The sequence below is a fragment of the Kogia breviceps genome, chromosome 3 (assembly GCF_026419965.1).
Source record: "Kogia breviceps isolate mKogBre1 chromosome 3, mKogBre1 haplotype 1, whole genome shotgun sequence".
In the NCBI taxonomy this organism is placed as follows: Eukaryota; Metazoa; Chordata; class Mammalia; order Artiodactyla; family Physeteridae; genus Kogia; species Kogia breviceps.
In genome coordinates this window covers 49,095,184-49,117,349 of record NC_081312.1, presented here as the reverse complement: position 1 = coordinate 49,117,349, position 22,166 = coordinate 49,095,184, and the positions used below count along the sequence as shown (strand labels likewise).

The 22,166-nt window shown below is 39.9% G+C and overlaps 1 protein-coding gene across 4 annotated transcripts in view; it reads left to right on the top strand.

Moving 5' to 3' along the window:
* FRMD6 (FERM domain containing 6) overlaps positions 1–22,166 on the top strand; it is a 75,444-nt gene that overhangs the window by 50,220 nt on the left and 3,058 nt on the right. For all 4 annotated transcript variants that reach the window (XM_067028476.1, XM_059057169.2, XM_059057170.2 and 1 more), the window contains exons 6-13: positions 1,645–1,831; positions 5,257–5,412; positions 8,635–8,700; positions 9,836–9,904; positions 12,384–12,558; positions 17,098–17,433; positions 18,199–18,330; positions 20,160–20,251. In XM_067028476.1, the coding sequence (XP_066884577.1) occupies positions 1,645–1,831; positions 5,257–5,412; positions 8,635–8,700; positions 9,836–9,904; positions 12,384–12,558; positions 17,098–17,433; positions 18,199–18,330; positions 20,160–20,251 (1,213 nt within the window). The remainder of the gene's footprint in view (positions 1–1,644; positions 1,832–5,256; positions 5,413–8,634; positions 8,701–9,835; positions 9,905–12,383; positions 12,559–17,097; positions 17,434–18,198; positions 18,331–20,159; positions 20,252–22,166) is intronic.

The following is a 22,166-nucleotide window of genomic DNA, read 5'->3' as shown; positions in this document are numbered from 1 at the left end:
ATTCTTTTTCTGGAGGCAGGTGCATGAATAATACTGTGCTCATGATACAGACTCAGAATTCCCCAGTTTAGAAGCTCAGTTTATTATTTGTATAGGAGGATTCAGGCCTGGAAGACTTTCAGAGGCGATTTTGTTGGCTGATAGAAAATACTAGAAATGTGAACTCTGTGTTTTACTTATTTATTTTTAAATTTTGAGAAACTCCACTTAAAAGGGACAAAGATACATGTGGCTAATGAGTTGCATCTGAGATTTGCTCTTAATGTTTATGTTACTGCCACATGCAAATTAAAAAGTAAAAAATATTAGCCTGTAAAGAATGTTTTTAAAGCAGAGAAACTTTTCTAGTTATTCTCAGTTTATATAAAACTTTTACTCACTTTACTTAATTGGAATGGAATGTGCTGGAAAGAAGGAAAATATATTATTTAACCACTAATTAGCCCCCTGGGACTAATGAATGTTTAATTGATCCCCATACTTCTGCCCTTTTCCCCAGTGATGAGCTAGTCCAAACACTGTGTACTCAACATTATAAAAAGAAGTGCTCTGAAAAGTCATAAGGGAAAAAAAAAATTACATAAATGCTTTATATTTAAATTTTAAACTTTTCATTTTTAAACACAGTCTTGGTTAAAGTAAACCCGTATGTTTTTATTATCATCAACTAATGAGCTATTAATCTCAGGTGAACATTCGACCTAAAGTAATAGGAGACAAATACTCATTAAATACATACACACACACACACACACACACACACACACACACACACACTTTTTTCTTGCATTTTTACTTTGATCACAGAGGCGTCCTGTTTGCCTGTGACATTTTTTGGAGCTTGACCATATTTTTCCCCAGTCAGCACTTCTTACTCAGTGTATTTAATGGGGACTGTATTTATTTCTGACCTCAGTGGATTGTAATGAGTGCGCTATTAGTATTTCCATTTGTGACGACTATCATGATTCATATAACATGTGCCTATAAAATCACACCCATGAAGTAACAGCCACTTAATTTTAAAAAAAAGATTTAAGGAGAGTTTTCAGTTGATTCATTCTTAGAGGAAAAAAAAGACTATTCATAGTTAGGTAAATTCTTTTCTAGTAGGGCATATAAACAGAAGTATTTTGAAAAGGGCCTTAGTGTATTTGTAATGTGCTCAGATGAAAAACAAAACAAAAAAGGACAGCATAACATTCAAGCCAGGACTGTCTCCTCAGATTTGTCCTTATTTGTGTCATGTGTGCAGCATTATTGTAGCAAGATTATTTTAATACAGACAACAGATGCCTAGGCTTCTATTCTAATACTTGTTCAATGTAGTATATCCCACATTGGAGTGGAATGATTCAGATCTGTTTTCCATAATCTGAATGAATCAAATGCTATTGGCTATAGGAAGTGTTATATTTGCAGTCTGGGCAGTCTGACTTGGGGTCCTGACACCTTGCGACCTTGGTGAAGCAGCAGTTAGGCAGCAATCAGGTATTAGCTACAACCTCCCCCTTTTCAGTGAGTGAGGGGGAGGAGGGAGCAGGAACAGGAGAGCTCTTGTCACCAGATGGATAGCAGGATTGGGGTTGTTTACATGCCTTTAGATTGTTCCATCAAAATGTGAGTTCTGTTTTATTTTCCTAGTGACAGAGCAGCAAGATACTATTATTACTGGCACCTGAGAAAACAAGTTCTTCATTCCCAGTGTGTGCTCCGAGAGGAGGCCTACTTCCTGCTGGCAGCCTTTGCTCTGCAGGCTGATCTTGGGAACTTCAAAAGGAATAAGCACTATGGAAAATACTTTGAGCCCGAGGCTTACTTCCCATCTTGGGTAGGCACTGTTTTCAAATTCTAAAGTGTTTTCTCTAGCACATTTCTAGTTCGTTGTGTGGGTAGTCATGCTGCTACGAGAACTGGGAACCCAGATGTTTGATGGCCAGTACACCCTCCATGACGCCCAGATACACATTTCATACTTGAGAGTGTGGCACATACAGTCTCTCGATGGACTCAATCTGCTTATGGGTTATGAGGAAGAGGATTGCTATCCATCCTAAAGATGGAGGAACTTGGAATTTGCCAGCCTTCTTTTGGCATTTACATGGCCTTGACCTTCTTATTTACTCTTAATTCAAGCAGCATTTTTTCCCTTCGAAGGGAAAAAAACATTACTCTTTAAAAGGTGAGATGGACATATATACACTACCAAACATAGGGTGGATAGCTAGTGGGAAGCAGCCGCATAGCACAGGGAGATCAGCTTGGTGGTTTGTGACCACCTAGAGGGGTGGGATAGGGAGGGTGGAAGGGAGGGAGATGCAAGAGGGAAGAGATATGGGAACATATGTATATGTATAACTGATTCACTTTGTTGTAAAGGAGAAACTAACACACCATTGTAAAGCAATTATACTCCAATAAAGATGTTAAAAAAAAAAAGGTGAGATCATTCACAGCTTCTCCTGTGTTGAGGAAACAAATATAAGTAAACTGCTTGATCTGACCACCATCTCCTTCACTCTCAAAAGAGGAGCAACCCCCTTACTTCAGCAAGAAAACTTAGGTTATTTGAGCCCTGACTGTCTCAGAGGTCCTTTCTCCATCCCCACCCTGTTGATATCGCTCCCCATTCTTCCTCTAGGTCTCTGCTGAGACGTCTCTCTCTCTCCCGTATCTTCAGCCTCTACCCCAACTAACTCTTCTTAAGTCAGAACATACTTTGTTTGCTTCACACCTCCCCATCCTCAGGGAAGAAAAGAGGGAGGGAAAGAAGACCTACCAATCTCGCCTTCCCTTCTCAGTAAAGCTTCTTGAAAAAGGGACGATGTATATTTGATTTTTTAGCTTCTTTACTTTGACGTGTAATTCTCAACCCACATCCATCTGCCTTCTTTCCTCACCACCCCCTCCACTCATGGTGCTGTCCTTAAAGCCAGCAGTGACCTTTAAATTGCCAAATCCGGTGGACACTTTTCACTTCTTTTCCAGAATTTCTCTGCTGCATTTGACACTTAGTCACTCACATCCCAGGAGATCTCCTCCAAATGCTTTTTACAACCACCTATGTGCTGGCACCTCCTGAATCTGTTTCTCTCCCCTATGTCTGTAAGACAGCTGTTTAACCATAGGCACCTCACACTCAGAACATCCCAAATCAAATTCATCTTCTTCTCACCTCAATTCTCTGTGTTCCTACCCCTGTGTTCCTAACCTCAGCCAGTGGCACTGCCATCCACCTGAGCACCTACAAACTTGAGTCACTCGGGGCTCTTTCTTATCACCCTTCTTTCTCCCTGCCCCGTCCAGTCAACAAGAACATCCTCTAACGTAAACCCTTGATTCCTCATCACCCAGCTTAAGAAATAAGATTTGCTTGTATTTTTGTTGCTCTTAACTTCCTAAGCATTACCACGTGTCCTCCCCGTCGTGGTTCTTCATGTTTCCCAGGCTCCAGCTCTCATCAGCACTCATGCAGATGCTTGTCCCTGCTTCAGGCTTTACTCACAGCTTGCAGAGGAGTTGATTTTGCTTCTGATTTAAACCTTCATTTGTGGAGTGAAGCCCAGGCTCCCAAGCATGACCTAGGAACTTCCCAGCATGTGGTCCCTGCCAGCCTTTCCAGCTTCCTTTCTGATTGTCCTGCACCTTGTGTGTTGTGTTCTAGCAACACCCAGCAATTCCTTTGTCTCCACACCTACTGTGGTGTTTCACACATTGGGCCTTTCTGTCTGCAGCTCCTTTAGCTGGTGAGGCCCCCTCCCTGTTTTACCTGGCTACTCCCGCTCATCAACTCAGGTGTGGTTCCCTGGGCAGACTGTCTAGGTGCCCAGTGACCCTCCTCTGGGTTCAATAAGACCCTGAACATAAGTATTTTATTTTCAAATGCTCTGTCTCTTGCACCCAGTGATCTAAGTGTTTCTTAGCATATTCAAAAGGACAGGCATAAACTTAACCTTTTCTGTTTCTTCAGCATTTCACATCACGGTGCTCAATATAAGCTTTTGTTCACTGGCTGACAGTGCTTCAGTTGTTCAAGAAAACCCACAAAAGATGTCAGGCTATTACATAGCAATATCTGTTGGGCCAAAATTAACCTGTATTTACATTCCCTAGTTATCATCAGGTACTCAATGACCCTTGGTCTTTAAAGCAGAGCTTCCCATTAGTGTGCCATGGCACCCAGGGTGCTGAGATACCAGCTTCCTCAACCCTTGCGATCACCAAAATCATCTACTTCATTGCCCTTACAGATATTATTTTCTAGGGGCTCTTTGACCTGAAAAAGGTTGACAAGTACTGATTTAGGTCATCTCCATGTAAAAGGAACCTAGAAAGAAAAATCTGTAACTTGAGTTCTCAGCAAAACTTGATGATTGGCCAATAACTCATCATGTTTAATTCTCCTTAAAATATTCATAGGAAGAAGCAAAACATCAGTAACTATAAAAACTGATAAAACTAAAAATTCTCTAATTTTCAAATCCTGGTCATTTTAAGCACTAAAATGCTTTTTGTTTACTTTGCATAATTCTTTCCATATTTTATAATCTTCGTGAAATCAGCTAAGACTTTTAACTTATCAACACCTTTCTTTGAACCCGCAGCTACTGGATACTATATATCTTTGATATCTAAAAGCTTTGACTACTTTCTGATGAAAACTGAAGTCGCAGTGAATTGTAATGAATATTTGAGTGTAACTGTTTTCTCATAAGCATTCGAGTAGAGTGTTCATATCAGCCTCTTATGCAAAAACCAGAAATGTTTCTGAGAATTCTTCGCAGTCCCCTGCTTTCTTCGGATTAACATTTAGAACCTCCCACTCTGTGGCTGTAATTTTAGAAGAGTTAAGTAGGATCCGAAACCTGAAGACGTGCTGACAGTGGCTGCATTTCATGGTACCAATAATTCTGCAAGTATAAGCAGTGAGGTGGACAAAATTGTGCAAGTTTGCATGGTTTTTCTTTGTTGGTGATTTTAAAGCCAAGGGAACATATTTTTCCCATTTCTTGTGATTTTTCTTCTTAGATATGGAGTACTACAGCTAAATTGACTCTGTAGCTTCTAGTATTAGCTGATTCAGCCAGGTCACATAACAGATGATCAAAAAAGAATAAGCATGGGAACTTTCTAATGGAAATCAGCCAATTTACATGGCCTATTTTCGGTTCTCATCCTTTCATCATTTGGGGGATGAGGGTAGTATTTGCATCCCTCCAACAAATGTTGCATTGCGCTCCCATTGTATTCCAACAGGTTGTTTCCAAGAGAGGGAAGGACTACATCCTGAAGCACATTCCAAACATGCACAAAGATCAGTTCGCACTGACAGCTTCTGAGGCTCATCTTAAATATATCAAAGAGGCCGTCCGACTAGATGATGTTGCCGTTCATTACTACAGATTGTATAAGGTAAAAAACTGCAGTAGGTCTGCAGCCATACCTTCTTGATAAGGAGAAGCTTTTATTTAAAGTTGTCATTTTAATTTTTTTTAATGGGCTTTTTAAAAGAGTTTCATTTCAACCACTGTTTGTCATCATTGGAGTCAGTGTGCTTTTCCTCAGTCCTGGGAGCAGAATGGAGTCTTTTTAATGGTCCTAGTATTGAGATAACAAGTGACTGTAAATTGTGCATCTGGCTTTTCAGTGATTATGAAATAGTTATTTTTTCCCTTCCCAAATCTGCATTTCTGCCTTGGGGAGTGACATTTTCAACTTGTTCGATCAGTAATTTTTAATACTCCTTGAAGTGAAGCTGTACCTGCATGTATCCATTAGTAATAAGAACATCACCACAATAGCTAATGTTTATTGAGTATAGTGTTTATGGGGCCACTTTATATTTATCCTCTTTTAAAAATCCTCATAACTATAAGTTAGGACTGTAATCTTCATTTTACAGACCAGGATACACACCAATATCACAAAACTAGTAAGAGCCAGGATTCAACCCAGGTCTACTTGACAAGAGCCTGTGTGCTTAAACCACTGACTCTGTGCTGTCACTCTAAAGTTTGTTACTGCCTTTCTCCTGTGTCCTTGTGTTTTGTGTTCTTGTGTCTCTAGCCTCATTTTTTCATCCTGGGTCAGAGGTCACGGACCCAAATAATAACTGGGGAGGGCTCTGCAGGGAATCACTGGAAATACTGTTTATCATGTTCTGTCTTCTCTCCTGCTCCTCCTTTCCAGTCCTCTCCCTATTTCACAAGGATCACTTCCATGGCAAGAACCCTTGAATTCCCATTTAAGTATTCAAAGGTATATTTATTCTCCAACCAAATAGGATGAAGTGGTTCAGAGTGTGGTCTGTTGGGCCTACCTTGCTGGGATTAAATCCCAGCTTCACCCCCTTACTGTGTAACCTTAGGCATGTTACTTAGCCTCTCTGTGCTTTAGTTTCCCCATAGATAAATGGGGATGGTAACGTACCCAATAAACTCTGAGGTTTATTGAAGACTAAAGGAATTAGTGGGTGAAAAGTGCTTAAAACAGTACCCAGCAAGTGTTAGGCATGAAATTAAACGTGTTGCCTTTACCATTATCATTGTTATTATTAGGTTTGTTATCTCTCCTGCATCCTTTGTGGTAAGATTAGCATAACTAGACAATTGGAGACTAGACCGTAGTTTGGATATATTGCTGGGTAATTTTCCTGGCTGGTTCAAAAGACTAAAAAGAGAGCAAAGGATGTTATTTTTTCTCTTTCATGCGCAAGAGATGCATTGTTAATGCCCTGTCGTCTTTCAAAGGCATAGAGTTCCACAGATCTCTTCACCTAAATTCCTGGAAGACTGAGTTCTTTTTTTTCTTTTAAGGGAGTTCACTGTGACACCTAAATTTATATGAGTAAATGCAAATAAATGACATTTTTTGACAATAAGTATATATTTTTAAATGTATTAGAGGTATGAATGATATATCAGAAAGACTGTGGCTTTATAAACCCTCCATCAGCATTCACTCTTGCTGGGATCCTAGGCAACTGTTGCTGCAATCCTGGGCATCTGTTAAGTGGGAATGATCCTATACATATCACAGGTTGGGAAGATTCAACAAGATGGTGAATCTGAAATAACCAGATGGAGTGCCTGGCACATTAGTGAATGCTCAGTAAATATTGGTTGCTTTTTGTTTTGTAGGGAAGCTTTGGTATTTTAAAGAATCCTATTAAGATCCTATTAGGAATCCTTTAGTGAAGTAGATATCTCCAATTTATCTTTCATGTAAAAATTAATCTTTCAATTTGCTTAAAGTGCACTACTTTTATGTGTCATAGAAAATCACTCTGGTCTGCTTAAAACAAGATAACTAATACTAATGAACTGAATGAGGTGGGGAAATATTTTTTCCTTATAGGCAGAATTTTCATTCTTTAAAGAAATCACGTGGCTGCCATTAAAACTGCTTCATTTAAGGCCTGTTAATAAAATGGAGACAGAAGACAGGAAACTTAAAACAACAAGAACAATAACAACAACAAAAAACTCTGTGCCTCTTTCCCAGTAATACGCACCTCATACACACACTACCAGCATTTTTATGAGCACAATCTTATTTCAGGAAGCAATCAGAATAACCTTGAAAGGGAAATTGACCTAAGCTCATGGTGATGGATTGGTTTCTCCTGTTAAACCTGTACTGTGTGTGCCTTTCTTGATGTAAAGAGTATTAGTGGGAAAAAACAGCCCCAATAGTGAAAATAGGCTGTGGCTTCTCTTTACTATGCCAGGTAAGGATGCATTTTCTACAAATATTCCTTTCCATGATCATGCAAAAACTGGCAGTAAATGCAATAAAGATCTGCATGTACTCATTTATTGTTTTTATTGAGAAATCTCATAATGAAAATATTTTAGTTACTCAGCAATTTTGTTTTTTGTATTTTGAACTTTATACCTTATATCCACTTGTTACAGATGAGCACTTAGAAGATGTGGCCAAGTTCAGAATACATTCTTAATTATACAATTTTTTCCCTTATACTGTTTTAGTATTTTTTTTTTTTTAGTTTATGGTTTAGCTGGTAGAATGTATATCATATTGGCAAGTGATAATTGAATTTCTTAAACATAAGTAGTTTCTTTCAAGACTAACTAAATGTAAAGCTTTTATAGCTTTATTAGCTATCTTCATGAAAGAGCATTAATTCTTCAGGCTTGCCTCTGACTTTGTTTTCAGAGTTAGGAGTTTAACCAGTTTTAAACACATAAAGTCTAGTACACCTCAGAATATAACTACGACCTTATATTCAAGATTCTAACTTCTGAGAAAAGATTAAGCATAAGAGAGATTTTAAAAATGATGTAAAAGCAGCAAAATAGTCTTACTTACTGGAGTTCTCAGTAACACAAATATTTAGAATATTGTCAGATATGAAAGTGTATATAATATAGTAAAAACACTAAAACTTTGAAATCGCAGGGATTTAGAAAGTAGAAAATACCATTACTGATTTAATATGTCCCCATGATTTTCTTAAATCTTATAGAAAACAAGGGATGCAGAAAGACAAGCAAAGTTGTTTTAAGTCAAAAGCTTTCTAATCCTGAAATTTATCTTTGGTTCTTTTCTTTGGTGCTGAATTGTTCATTATAGAAGAAAAATATACTTTTTCATACAATTTTATTCCTATAGGATAAAAGGGAAATTGAAGCTTCTCTGACCCTTGGATTGACCATGCGGGGAATACAGATTTTTCAGGTTAGTTAATGAGAAGTAAGTGTCAAATAGCATCCACTGTGTCTTACTCTGGCAGTGTGCCTGCCTGGTCCTGTGATAGGTTCACTGGTCCATTTCCAGCCATTGATTGGTCATTACTTCCTATTTGTCTAGCACAGATGTAGATAATGTGGGATAGACGAAGTGAAGCAGTCTGATCCTTGACACTAATAAGTCCTCTAGAACAGAAAACAACAAACCAGAGATTGGCCCCAGTTCATCACTCACAGATCATTTAATATCCAGACATTTTTCTTTGTGTGTCATTAATTTTTAATATTCTTTTTTATCATCTGGTGCATCTATAACTGTGGAAAGAAAAATGACTTTTTAATACAGTGACTGACCAGACATTTTAATTTCCATTACAATTTTCTGATAAAACCTGTCCCTGGAGTAAGTAGTTACCATCATTCTTTTGCAGGTGGGATGGTTTTATGCTATAGCCATCAACAAGGGAGAGAGATGCCTCCCTCTGTGAGACCTGGGAGAATATAAGGATGCCTTATCTTCGATATAGGCAAAATATCCAGTTATAAAAGTCTGAATGCCTTATCTCATCTCTTGAATGCCTGAATCTTTTGGACTTTTTATTTAAATTTGGGGATAGGCCAGAAGGGAAAAGATTGCCTTAAAAGGGCAGTTTAACATAGTCACTCAGGAACTAAAAGCGACAGAATTGTATCACTCCTCTTTTTTTTTTTTTTTTTTTTTTTTTTTTTTTTTTTTTTTTTGCGGTACGCGGGCCTCTCACTGTTGTGGCCTCTCCCGTTGCGGAGCACAGGCTCCGGACGCGCAGGCTCAGCGGCCATGGCTCACGGGCTTAGTTGCTCCGCGGCATGTGGGATCTTCCCGGACCGGGGCACGAACGCGCGTCCCCTGCAGCGGCAGGCGGACTCTCAACCACTGCGCCACCAGGGAAGCCCTACACTCCTCTTTTAATTACTGTCTGCATATCTCCAAAGAGAGTTGGGGACCTCTTTCAGATTTTAATTACTGTATTTTAGTTTTCTGGGAAAGAAGTTAGGGCTATTTTAGAATATCTGTCAGTTTCCTCAGTAACTCTCTGTGCATTACTTGTAAGAGTTATAAGTAACTCTTATAATTCTCTCCACAGAATTTAGATGAAGAGAAACAATTACTTTATGATTTCCCTTGGACCAATGTTGGAAAGTTGGTGTTTGTGGTAAGTTTAAAATAACTGACTTAAAATACTCAGTTTTTTGTTTTTGTGGACTTGTTTTTTGTTTTTTTTTAAACAAAATATTGTTTCAGGCACAAAACTTGATATTTTCTCAAAATTGAAGATGAAACTATTTAGCTGTCTTATATTCTTATGCATGTGCTTTAATTATAATCATTGCCACTTTTCAGTAGTGAACCTAAAACACAGAGTCTTATAGCAAAAGAAATGACTGATTTAATTTGTGTATCTGGTCCCCACCACTCTACCCTAAGTTATTCTAGTTTCAGAAGAAATGTGATGGGAAAAGTTCAAGATGAATTCATCAAACAGAATTGTTTTAAAAATGTACAGCAGAGGGATTAGAAAACAGAAAGCTGTAATCATAGGGTAAATTACTCTCAGCATGGGGGATGGCCAGTTCTTGTGGAAGTTAACTTCTCTTGAGCAAAGAATAAAGAGTGATATAAAAAGATGTTTCTATTAATATCTGTCTGTTGAAAACTCATCATTATAAAGAAAGGACTGCAATTCTTAACGGGAAAAGTACTTTTACTTTTAGATTATTGAGAATGATACACTTTCTTTTGTTGGAGCAAATTCTTGATTTTTCCCAGCTGTTTCACTGTTTTGTCAGCTGTGTCCATTTGGGGGAGGATTCAAAGAATTACAGTTAATTATATGTATTTCCAGTGGTCGTTAAAATTCATAATTTCGCTTTGTTCAGAAATTATTGGAAAAAATACACAAAGAAAGGAGGAAGATAAGGATTAGGACACATGTGCTTCTTTCTTTCCATCAGGAAGATGGCCTATATAAATAAAGGGCTCTGTTGCCAAATAGCATTTGGGCACTGACTCCACACTGCCCTGGGAGTTAAAAGACCTGTTTCTGACTTTACATTGGGCACAGTCCAATCTGATTTCACTTCACTCATACATTAAATGGGGCCTGACCTGCCTCCTACTCACTGGCTCTTTCTCATTCAAGCTCTTTGGGAAAGGAGTGGAGCTATTTGTAAATGAGCAAATTATTACCCCACTTGCCCCCTTCATGTCCCCATTTAAGAAGTAATAAAATACATTTATAGAAATTGAATTTCTTAAGGGTCCTGCACCCAGTGGTTCCTGAATCTAGTTGTGCATCACTCTCATCTGAGGAGCTTATTTAGATTTCTGGGCCTCATCATCCTCACCTAAGGGATTTTTGATTCAGTAGGTCTGGGGTGGAGACCAGGAATCTATTTTGGCAAACTTCCCAGATGATTCTTCTTGCAGCCAGCCCAGCCCTGCCTAGTTGTGTGACCCTGGGCAAATCACTTTCACATCTCTATGCCTTGGTTTCTTCATTCCAAAATGGGGATAATTGACTGTCCCCGCCTACCCCATAGACTTGTGAGGATTAAGTGAGTTAATACATGCTTAGTGCTCATTAAGTATAAGTTATAAGCATTCTAGTATTGAGATCCAATGTTGGTTCCTTTTAAAATGGAAAGTCGAGAGGTAAAAAATTCCATCCATGTCTGAGTTACACAAACCCATATTGCTTTGCACTGACTTTAAGTGTGTAGTTAGAATATGCCTCCCTCTTTGCTTTCTCTCTCCTCTCCAGCTGAGAATCACTGTGCCTGGAATATTCCTTTCTGTAGTCCTGTTGCCCTAATCATTGTCAGGAAAGTTAAAGGAGTTAATAACATTCCATAACTGTAAGGAACTTTGCCAAACCCTGGCCCTCAACTTAGAACTTTATGTTAATGATCCCAAACCTAATGAATGAGATTCCTCTACTGACAGATACTTAACGCTACTTCCATCTCTTATTTCTCCTTCCTGTCTCATCCCTCTAATTGTCCTTCTGGCTTCCAGCTCCCTCTTTTATCCAACTAGAGAGTTTTTCATTTTTTCTAAACCCTAAATAGATATCCTTTATTGTTCACTATCATAACTCCTTGTTTATTTCCTTCCCAGAATTTATCATAAGCTGCAATTATTTTATGTGTTTATTTACCATCTCTCCCACCAGAATGTAGTGACATGGGGGTAGGGACTTTGTCCTCTGCGCTGTTATTTTCTCAGGGCCTAGCAAAGTGTTTGGTACGTTGTAAGTGTTCAACAGATATTTGAATGCATTACCCTTCTAGGATTTGTTGTCTTGTTTACTGAGTTAGGGTGTTGGGATTACATTTAAGGATGCTTTTGTGATGGGCCCTTCTCTTCTCCATTATGTAAATGGCCTGGCCATCCAGAGAAACCAAAGATGGAACCAGAAGACCCTGGCTAGTCACTTCCTTGAATTTTTGGTAATCCTCTGTCCTGTGACGTTTTTGAAAAGGATAACAGTAATTTATCCGCCGGGAATTTTGGATGGAGCTTTATACATCTATTTCTGAGTCTATAGTTTTCCTTACTAACTAGAAAAAGAAGGGGAGCTTGGCACATCGTACACTTTTCTTCCTGATCTGATTCATGCCTTCCCTCCACAGGGGAAGAAGTTTGAGATTTTGCCAGATGGCTTGCCCTCAGCCAGGAAGCTCATCTACTACACGGGGTGCCCCATGCGCTCCAGACACCTTCTGCAGCTCCTGAGTAACAGCCACCGCCTCTACATGAACCTGCAGCCTGTCCTGCGCCACATCCGGAAGCTGGAGGAAAACGAAGGTCCTGCAGGGTCTCGGGCGGGAAGCAGATGGTGCTTTTGCCACCCGGGGCCCCGTACTCTACAGCTGCCAAGAACTGGGGCTTTAGTCTTCTGAAGAGTGGGACCTGGGGACCGGCATCTCCAGATCCCCAGCAGCATTTCTGTTTCATCTCAGCACTGTCCCGGAAGGCCCACCTCCCACAGTTCTAGTCAGCATATCCGAGATTATCTCTGCCATTTAGCTACCTTCGAGAACAGTCTCTGTAAGGTTTCCCCACACTTGGCTTGAGAATTCTTGCAGAAAGCCACCACATGAAGGTGCAGGCCAGGGTTTTATGTGCATATCAGCTTTTATCTGCATCTCAGAGCTTTGTTTATACACTGATCCACCTTGGTGCTGTTAGGCTATCTGGAATTCCTTCCAGTGTGATTATTCCTTAGGTTAGAGTGACAATAAAGGTGGGTCACAGAATGTCTCCAGCCTCTTGTTGACTTCTAGGAGGCCCCACGTCTGGCTGAGCAAGAAAGACAAACAAAGGAGAGAGAAGTTTACAATTGAGGATCTTGTCAGCCAGTCCTGTGGGAGCTTTCCTGAGACACAGAATAGAGCAGTGCCTTTGGGGCTTCAGAGTTCTGGGCCCTGAAAGTGGGGTCAAGTCATGGTGAAGAGAGGAAGACAGGGATGGGGCCTTCTAGCAGCAGACTTCAACTTCACAGTATTAACCTAATGGTTAACTCTATCTCCTATGGTTACCCTGTTCGGCACACTCCAGCTTCTAATCCCCAAAAATGCTACTTTGCATATTTGGTTTTTTAATGTCTTCAATTTGTTTGCAAACTCATTTTGTTGTAATTCTTGGTAATTCGATCGGATTCGATTTGGGATATTTGCATGAACACTAGGATGCAGATTCATATCTTAGGTCCATATCGGAAACAGATTTAGACCTCTCAGACCTCACTTTTCTTATAGAAGTGAGACAAGTACCTGTCCTCTTTTTTTTTTTTTTTTTTTTCCTAATTGGGGTGTAGTTGCTTAACAATGTTGTGTTAGTTTCTGCTGTACAGCGAAGTGAATCAGCTATGCGTATACACATATCCCCTCTTTTTTGGATTTCCTTCTCGTTTAGGTCACCACAGAACATTGAGTAGAGATCCCTGTGCTATACAGCAGGTTCTCATTAGTTATCTGTTTTATACATATTAGTGTATATATGTCAATCCTAATCTCCCAGTTCATCCCCACCCCCCTTTTCCCCCCCGTTGGGGTCCATATGTTTGTTCTCTACATCTGTGTCTCTATTTGTGCCTTGCAGACAGGTTCATCTATACCATTTTCTCTCTTAACAAACAAAAACCTTATAGAGGTTTGCATCTGATTGCTTTCTCTCAAAAGCTGTCTGTCAATTTAAATGAGACCCAGTTTGGAGAAGCCGTTGTAATTTAAGTAGCAGTTGGAATGTGAATCATTTTCCACTGTCTGCCACCAAACTGCATCTGTCTTCAGAGAGGATTGGTCTCACTGTCAAGTGTATTGGCTTCCCCTGCTGCTAGACTGCCAGTTCTTTCCCGTGATGACTCATCAGTATAATAAATGCATATATCTCTCTGACACTAATATGAAGATTAGGAATTTAAACTTCCTTGGAAGCACCAAGGAAACTTGTGAGAATAGGTAACTTAGGTGCAGAACCCATCATTTTGCCAAGTTGGCTTCATTCTTAAATGGCCAACTTGGCACCTTGAGAAATTCACTTATTCCAGCAGCTCTCTGCCAGCAGCATTTTAGTAAATTCTTGTTTAGGTGACCTTAACGGGAACCCCTTAGAGCTTGAAAGAATTAACGAACGTCCCCTACAGGTTCTAAAGCAAAATTACATAGAATGTCGAGTTAAGAGGGCAGGGCTTTGTGTGTTATCAAGCATACTATCACCAAGTGCATTTGGGGGCTTATGTGAGTAGGGGCAGTGAGGGAATGATAAAGGTGCAGACTGGATCTTTTACGTGGATACATATAGATAGATTTTGCGGGGATGGCTTTTTTTTTCCTTTACATCTTTAGTTTTCTCTGCTTAGAAATCCTTCCAGATCTGAAGAAAACCTGAAACAGTTTCTTTGGCCTTACCTTGGCCTGAATCCAGTTATCTCACCCACACTTAAGGACTCCCATCATTTTAAACAAAAAACGCTATTAACATTAGCCAAAATCACAGCATGAAAAGAATCTATGTTTTTCTTAATTAAGTTTCATCTAGAGTCACCTTGTCTGAAACACTATTTTCTCATTTTATAGTAAAAATGATCACAAGAATCTTACTGTATTTAGAACAGATGGATAAAAAATGCTTTCTGTCATTAAAATTTTTTTTCAACTCAACTTTATTCAATAGCTAGAGCTTATTCTTAGGTCTGTGTCAAGAGGGCACATTGACTGCATTATATTACAAAATAACATATGAAAAACTTGGTGGTCTGTGAGCTTTTACAGTAGAGGGAATAAATAGAACACTGACACATTGATGATTTGCCCTGTGGACACCAGTGATTACTAGGGGGTGAGAGGTTGCATTTTGCATCTCTTAGAATAAATTTCAGAATTATTTCAGCGTTTTCCTCATTTTGTAACCAATTGGTATGAAGCTTCTTAAATGTTTGCAGAGGGTCTAAGAGATAAAGCACGATGACAGGAATAGAAGCCAGCACATGGAACACCAAGGCTGCGCTGACATATTGACAGGAAGTAATTCATGCTAGGCTCCTATTAGATAGAAAACAAGTTGGCAAAGTGCTTGTCTTCTAGTGACTATGCTCGTGAGTATAGAATAACTGTAGTTGATTCCAAATCTACCAGAAATTTGGGAGTAAAAGAGCTATTTGTAAAGAGAAAAGTTTTTAAATTATTAGATCCACAATTCTCAATTGTCTTAGAACTCAAACACCATATAGGACTTTTTTTTTTTACTTTTTCTCTTCACTTTCCACCCTTCCAAGGGCCACATGGCTATTGTATTGAATCTACAATGAATAGAAAGTATGAGAATTTAGCAAACCCCTTTAGTTCTTCATCTTAACTCCTGTTGCCTTCAGAAAATAGGAATCATTAGAACCGAGTCTAACCCTAAAAAATGCGCTGTAGATGGATGTACTTTTGTTGCAGTGATGTGTGTGTTAGGCTCTGATGTCTGGTTCCAGTCTGCATCTGTGTGGCTACACACACTCACCTTTGTGTGTTTCAGCTCGATTCCTTAGAATTGACATGAAAGGGCTGAAGCCCAGAAATGTACACACAGCCTTCTCGAAGCATTTTTTCCATTTTGCATCCTGGAATGCATATTTTCTCTTCCTGCTGATGTTCATTCCCTCTCTGGGGAAACCTGTGGTGATTATAGTTCAGAGCTGGATTCAAACATCAAGAGTGCAAGTATTTTTACTTAACCAAGACACAATACAATTAAATCCATTAACAGGCCCTTGAGAATCCAATTAGTCCAGTAGTCAGCAGTTTCTGAAATAATATCAATTTAACATTCCCCAAATGCACTCTCCATTTTTAACCTTGTTCTAATGTGTTATTTCTCATCAGTATTAAAGATACAAGGCAGTTTAACTATTTCTTTGTTTTAAATTTCTGACCTGAAGCACAAAAATAGTATGTTTGTATCAGTTGTACACCTGTAGCTCAGTTGTAACTTTGTGCCTTTATGTAATGGTTAGTTTAGCATTGGATAAAAGGGACTTTCCAATAGTGTGTCTTTGCTACCTTAAAGAGGTGTACTGACATGTTAAAGAACAGTTTTATCAATCAGAGGCTACATGAGTATAAATTATCAAACCAGTAGTGATTACTATGTGTTCTTAATAGATGGTAAAACCTCACAGATTCAGCCTAAATGGAGAAAAGCAATCTTCATCCATGAAAATCTAAATTCTAGAATTTTTTGAAAGGAATTCTCAGAAGAATAATTTTATTTTAAATTGTCTTCAACAGTTAGAGCTAAGGTAACAATGGCCCAAATTGAACAGATGAGCAAATCAAATGAAAGGCAATTAGCATAAGTATATTTATTGAACCATTTCTATAGCAGTCCTTTTGAAATTATCTGTGGGGAAGGACCAGAGTTTTAAAAACTTCTAATCCACTGTGGACCAATACTTTTGCAAAGTTCAAAATCACATTCGTGGATGTCCTGGCAATGTCAGATCACTCTAAAAGTTTCTAAATGTTTATTCTCAATTACTGAACTTATTCCACTGTGGACCAATAACAGTTTGCAGACAAGAAGTGATCTGCCATCTTACACATTGAGTAGCATTCTTCAATGGTGTTTGAAGCTTTAAAACTCTTGGAGTAGTTAAATACTCCCCTCATATCTATGGTACTGGTTTTTATTCATTTTTCAGTCTTCTTAAATTGAGCTCCTATCAGAATTATGAGCACTTTCCAATCACTCACTTCTGAATGTGAAATTGTACTTGTTCTTGGCTTGACCCCAGCTAATCAGCTGTTCCTTCTGCCTTGGTAGAATATATAATGACAAGCCGTCTTCCTCACCACACAGAGAAGAAGCAGTACCGGGAATCTTACATCAGCGACAACCTGGACCTCGACATGGACCAGCTGGAGAAGCGGTCCCGGGCCAGTGGGAGCAGCGCGGGCAGCATGAAGCATAAGCGCCTGTCCCGTCACTCCACCGCCAGCCACAGCAGCTCTCACACCTCGGGCATCGAGGCCGACACCAAGGCCCGGGACGCGGGCCCCGAAGATGCCTACCCCGGCAGTGCCATCCACCGCAAGCTGAAAACCTGCAGCTCCATGACCAGCCACGGCAGCTCCCACACCTCCGGGGTGGAGAGTGGCGGCAAGGACCGGCTGGAGGAGGATTTGCAGGACGATGGTAACCTGACCCCAGGCCCTCCGAGCTAACAGTGCTGACCTGTCGTCTGGGATGCTCTGCTTTTTCTCTCCCAGTTTTTTCGCATTGTTGTTTCTGTAGAATTGATGTAGTAATAGAGAAGAAAGAAACACAGCATTTGGCTGCTTAACCCTGCGTTAAGGAGATATGATCAGACCTGTATCTGATCATACAGACTGTATCAGCCAAACTTAGTACTTGTGTGCATCTTTTTAATTTTTCTGTTTCAAGTAATTGCTATAGCATTCAGGTTTGGGGGAAAGATACACTGATTCCATTAAGGAAAACTGCAGAACATATGTGTGCTCACTATAGAATTCATGTGGATATCAAATCAAGTCATTGAATGCTCTGAGAGAAGGCAGCTATGGGTGATGGGGAGCTTCATGTACTACTCATTCTGTCCTTGTCAACAGTCTGCTTTGGCGTGAGACAAACAACCCATCAGTCTCCTTGGACCCTTTGTTATCACAGCATGCTAGTACAGCTTTTCTTTTTTTTTAAAGAGAAAGAATAATTGACGGTCAAATCATGGCATTAGCAGACATGTAGATAACACAGCAGTCCTGTGAAGAAGAGAAGCAGCATCTAGTTGAGAGTTGTCGCTAGAGTTTCCTATTGTGGAGTCTCATTAGCAGATTTATTTTAAAATATGAATAATTAAATAACCTCCCTCCAGGTGTGGCTCTGAGTTACGGTGGCCATGTCCCCTATGTCACTAAATGTCTTTTCTTTCTTCTGTGTCAGAAATAGAGATGTTGGTTGATGACCCCAGGGACCTGGAGAGGATGAACGAAGAGTCCCTGGAAGTCAGCCCAGACATGTGCATCTACATCACAGAGGACATGCTCCTGTCTCGGAAGCTGAATGGACACTCTGGTGAGCTCCCTCGGGAAGGTCCTCTCCTTAGCTAGCGGGTTCAGAGGATACTTAATAATATAAGAAACCTAGGTAAGAAAAACAGTATAAATTGTTTAGATAGTATGATCTCAAATTATAAAAATGTTTACATGTATATGGCAAAATGTACATTAAAATATTAATAGCCTTTTCTCTGGATGATGGGGTTATGGATTTTTTATTTTCTTCTTTGCATCATCCTAGTTTTCCAAAATCTCTACAATTTGAGCCCATTGTTTTAAAAACATGGAGCTAAGATTGAGTAGTGTCGTAGTGTAGTGCTCTATCCTTCATTCTTGTGGAAGTTTGGCAGGAGTCTGTTCAGTGTTCTGAGCACCAGGCTTGATACTGAGTTTTCTAGTGCTGGTTCTGGGTTTTGGAACAAATTATTTACAGGCAGAAAAGGGCACATTTACAAGGAAATTCAAAAGGAACCATACCCAGTGCCAACCAGTGCACTAGTAAACATCTTCTTCCTATGAAGATTGACTCAAAAGTTTAAGGCGTTTTAGAAGATAAGGAGCTTTCTAGAGAAAGATCTTCTACCCAAGCACTTTGTACCAACCCCCAAAATGTGAATGTCATCTGAGAATAATTTAAACTGTCTACATGTAAACCAAGAATGTACATATATAATTTTTTAATTGAACTAATCATCAAACAATACATTCTAGACACTGAATTATTATGAGACCCTTCTAAAGAGATAGAATACAAAAAGTCATTTCTGTAGGTTACTAGCAGTGGCTGAACAAAAATCACATTACTTACTCAAGGTTCTTCTTTTATCAGGTGGAAATGTACTTAAAGCCATTTAGCCTTAGGGCTCTGGGGCCTGACCTATTCACTTGCTCCATCTGTTTGCAAAAAAAATATGAGTGGTCTTCACTTACATCTCCAGTTCTCATTGACAATTTTACCTTCTGAAACATTTTCCCTGGGCGCTTTATTCCCATGCCACGGTCACTTAGGGAAGTGTCAGCCCCTGGATTTCTGTTTCTGAATTATCAGGTTCCCCGAGCACTGGGGTGACGAGGAGCTCCGTTGACCTTAGAGCCCCAGAACTGACTTCTCACCGTGGCCTCCCATTTTGGTGTCTCACTGGTGGGATCTGCTGCAGGAGGCCTGTGCCACGGTGTTCCCGTTGGCCAAGAGGAGCCTCCGGAACACAGTGTGTTCCATATGCTGGTCCTGGACCTAGCCCTTTGTGGGCATTTGCTCTTTAGTTGGATGGGTGCTAGGCTCAGCGCCATTTATAAGAGGAGCAGACAAACACAAGGACACACAGACACTGGCCAGGACACACAGCTCCTTAACTTACCTGAACCCAGTTCCCACCCAGATCTGTGTGACTCCAGAGGAGGCCCGATCCCTGCATTTACCCACTGCTCGTCTAAGTAGAACCAGACCTAGAGGCTGTGTCCACGTTAAATTCAAAGTCAGTGTTGTATGGAGAGTGGGGGGAGCTTTAGGAGATACAGTAAAGAGATTGCTTTGCACCTTCAGCCTTTGTGTTCATTCCTAACTGCATCATAAATAACTTAATTAAAAGTTTATTTTAGGAAATGCAGTTTCTAACCTCCATCCTGTGCTCTAACCCCACGTGTATCTCACTCCTCCCGTTCACTGCAGCACAAGGAGAGAATGTGATCCCCCCTGGTCGTCTGCCGCCAGAGGGCCACAGTGAGATTTGTGGGCAGTGGTTAATATTTGCCCTTTCCTTCTTGGTAGCAGTATATGTCACATGAGTGGCAAGAGGGATGAATAATTTGAAGTCTTCACTGATTTTTCTCTGCGTTTCACTTTAGGGTTGATTGTGAAAGAAATTGGTTCTTCCACCTCCAGCTCCTCAGAGACGGTGGTCAAACTTCGAGGCCAGAGTACTGATTCTCTTCCACAGGTATGGAAGGGATTGAAATTTTAAATCAGCAACTGAAGTTATAGAAAATGTTAAAGAGGAACTTACATTTATAATTACATAAATGAGCAGAAATTTAAAACCTTAATGAAATGATTCCTAGTAGATACATACATTCTAGTTTTAGTCTGAATTTATGTCCATTTATTTTCTAGTTCTGTTTATCTTTGAGTTGGGTTTTTATTTGGATAAACTATGTACTTTGTTTCATACTTTATGTGGGTGGGAAGCCTCTAGTCTTCAGGTTAATTCTGGTGTGTGTATGTGTGTGTGTGTTGATCTCGACAACTGGGAGAGTAATTTTCTCGTCAGGTGTGTTGTGGTAGAAATGTTTCCACACTCTAATTATTCCATTCAGATTGAATTTTCAAACTATGCTAAGCTAGAGCATTTGATAACCCATGATCACTGTTTAGACTATTAAACTATCAGAAGATATAGATAAATTAAAATACACCATTGCAGCATTTAGATATAATCTACTGGTGATATTCACCTCTGTCTCCAGGGAAGCACTTGGGTGCTCTCTGTCTCTTGTTTTTTTTCCTTCTACGCGTGTTTCTCTTTTCTTTCTTTCTCTTGCATTCTGGCAATCTTTGCCTCCTATATTTTTCTCTCTTTCTTCCCTTTTTTCGCATTTGTCCTTTTTTTCTTTTCCATTTAAGTAACCATAATGTGAACATGACGTTTTATTAAATATTCTTCTGGAAACTCCAATGAGTGATATTTATTGCAGTACATGTAGCATGATGATTAGGACTGCAAGCTCTAGGGTCAAACTGACTGGGTTTGCACCCCAGCCCTGCCAGTCAGCATTAGCTCTTACTGTACATGAACGTTTGTGGGGCACAGCAAAGGATCAGCTTCCACATCTACCAGATGGGAAGAGCATTTGTGTGCCTGCCTTGATGCTTTGTGGCGATGACCTGATGAATTCTATGTCAAATTTTGGTGGAGCCTCAGAAGACGTCAGTACAAGGATTGTCATCTTCAGGAGGCTCTCAGACCTGACCCTTCCAAGTAAAATGTTGTTGAGCTCAGGCTCTGTTCTTTCTTCCTGGTACTTTTGCCTCCAGCAAAAGTGATATCTTATTCTAACAAGGCTGGCCTTTGTGGTGTCAGCCGCAAAAGTACATTAGAACTGTAATGCCTCGTTTCGTTAAGTAACCATTAAGGATCTTCCATTCATGTAATTATTGGAACCATTTTTTAACCTACTTATGTTTTCAGCTGGAACCACCTCTTGGGATAATGAGTTCTAAAAGCCTGCCACCTGCTGTGTGGAGCATTTGTCAGTGTGACCTCTTGCAGTGTTTGGGAGCCCACCTCTTTATCCTGGGGCTGTCTCCGAACCTTTGCTATACCAAGAGCACTTCATGTTATTTTTCTACCCAAGAATTCTGGCTTTTGAAAAAATTGTTTTTTAAACTGTGTTTCTTGAGTAATAATTGGTTTGTTTTCCCATTTCTTATTAAAAGAATAACAGACCTCAGCATGAGAGTGTTGCCATGCTGAATTGTCATATCCTCATGGAAATACCGAGAAACAGTATCTTTACCTCTGCAACCTGATTTTAAGATAACTGCTTGGTTTCTGAGATGCTAGAGACAGTTGGATTCACATTGCACTGACTTCTCTGTGCCTTGGGTTATTTATCTGTAGAGGGGGGAGAATAATAGCACCTGGCTCACAGACTGATGGGAAGATTAAATGAATTTTAGGGTCTAGCACATAATAAGGGCTCAGTCAATGCTAGCTGCTATTATTGGTGGTGGTGGTAGTGACGTTTTGCCCCACAGGGCCTCAGGGCCCACAAACCACAGATTGGAAACCACTTCCTAACATTTAAGGATTCCTTAACCTTTTATGATTTTGCAGCTTCTCTCTGTACAAGGCA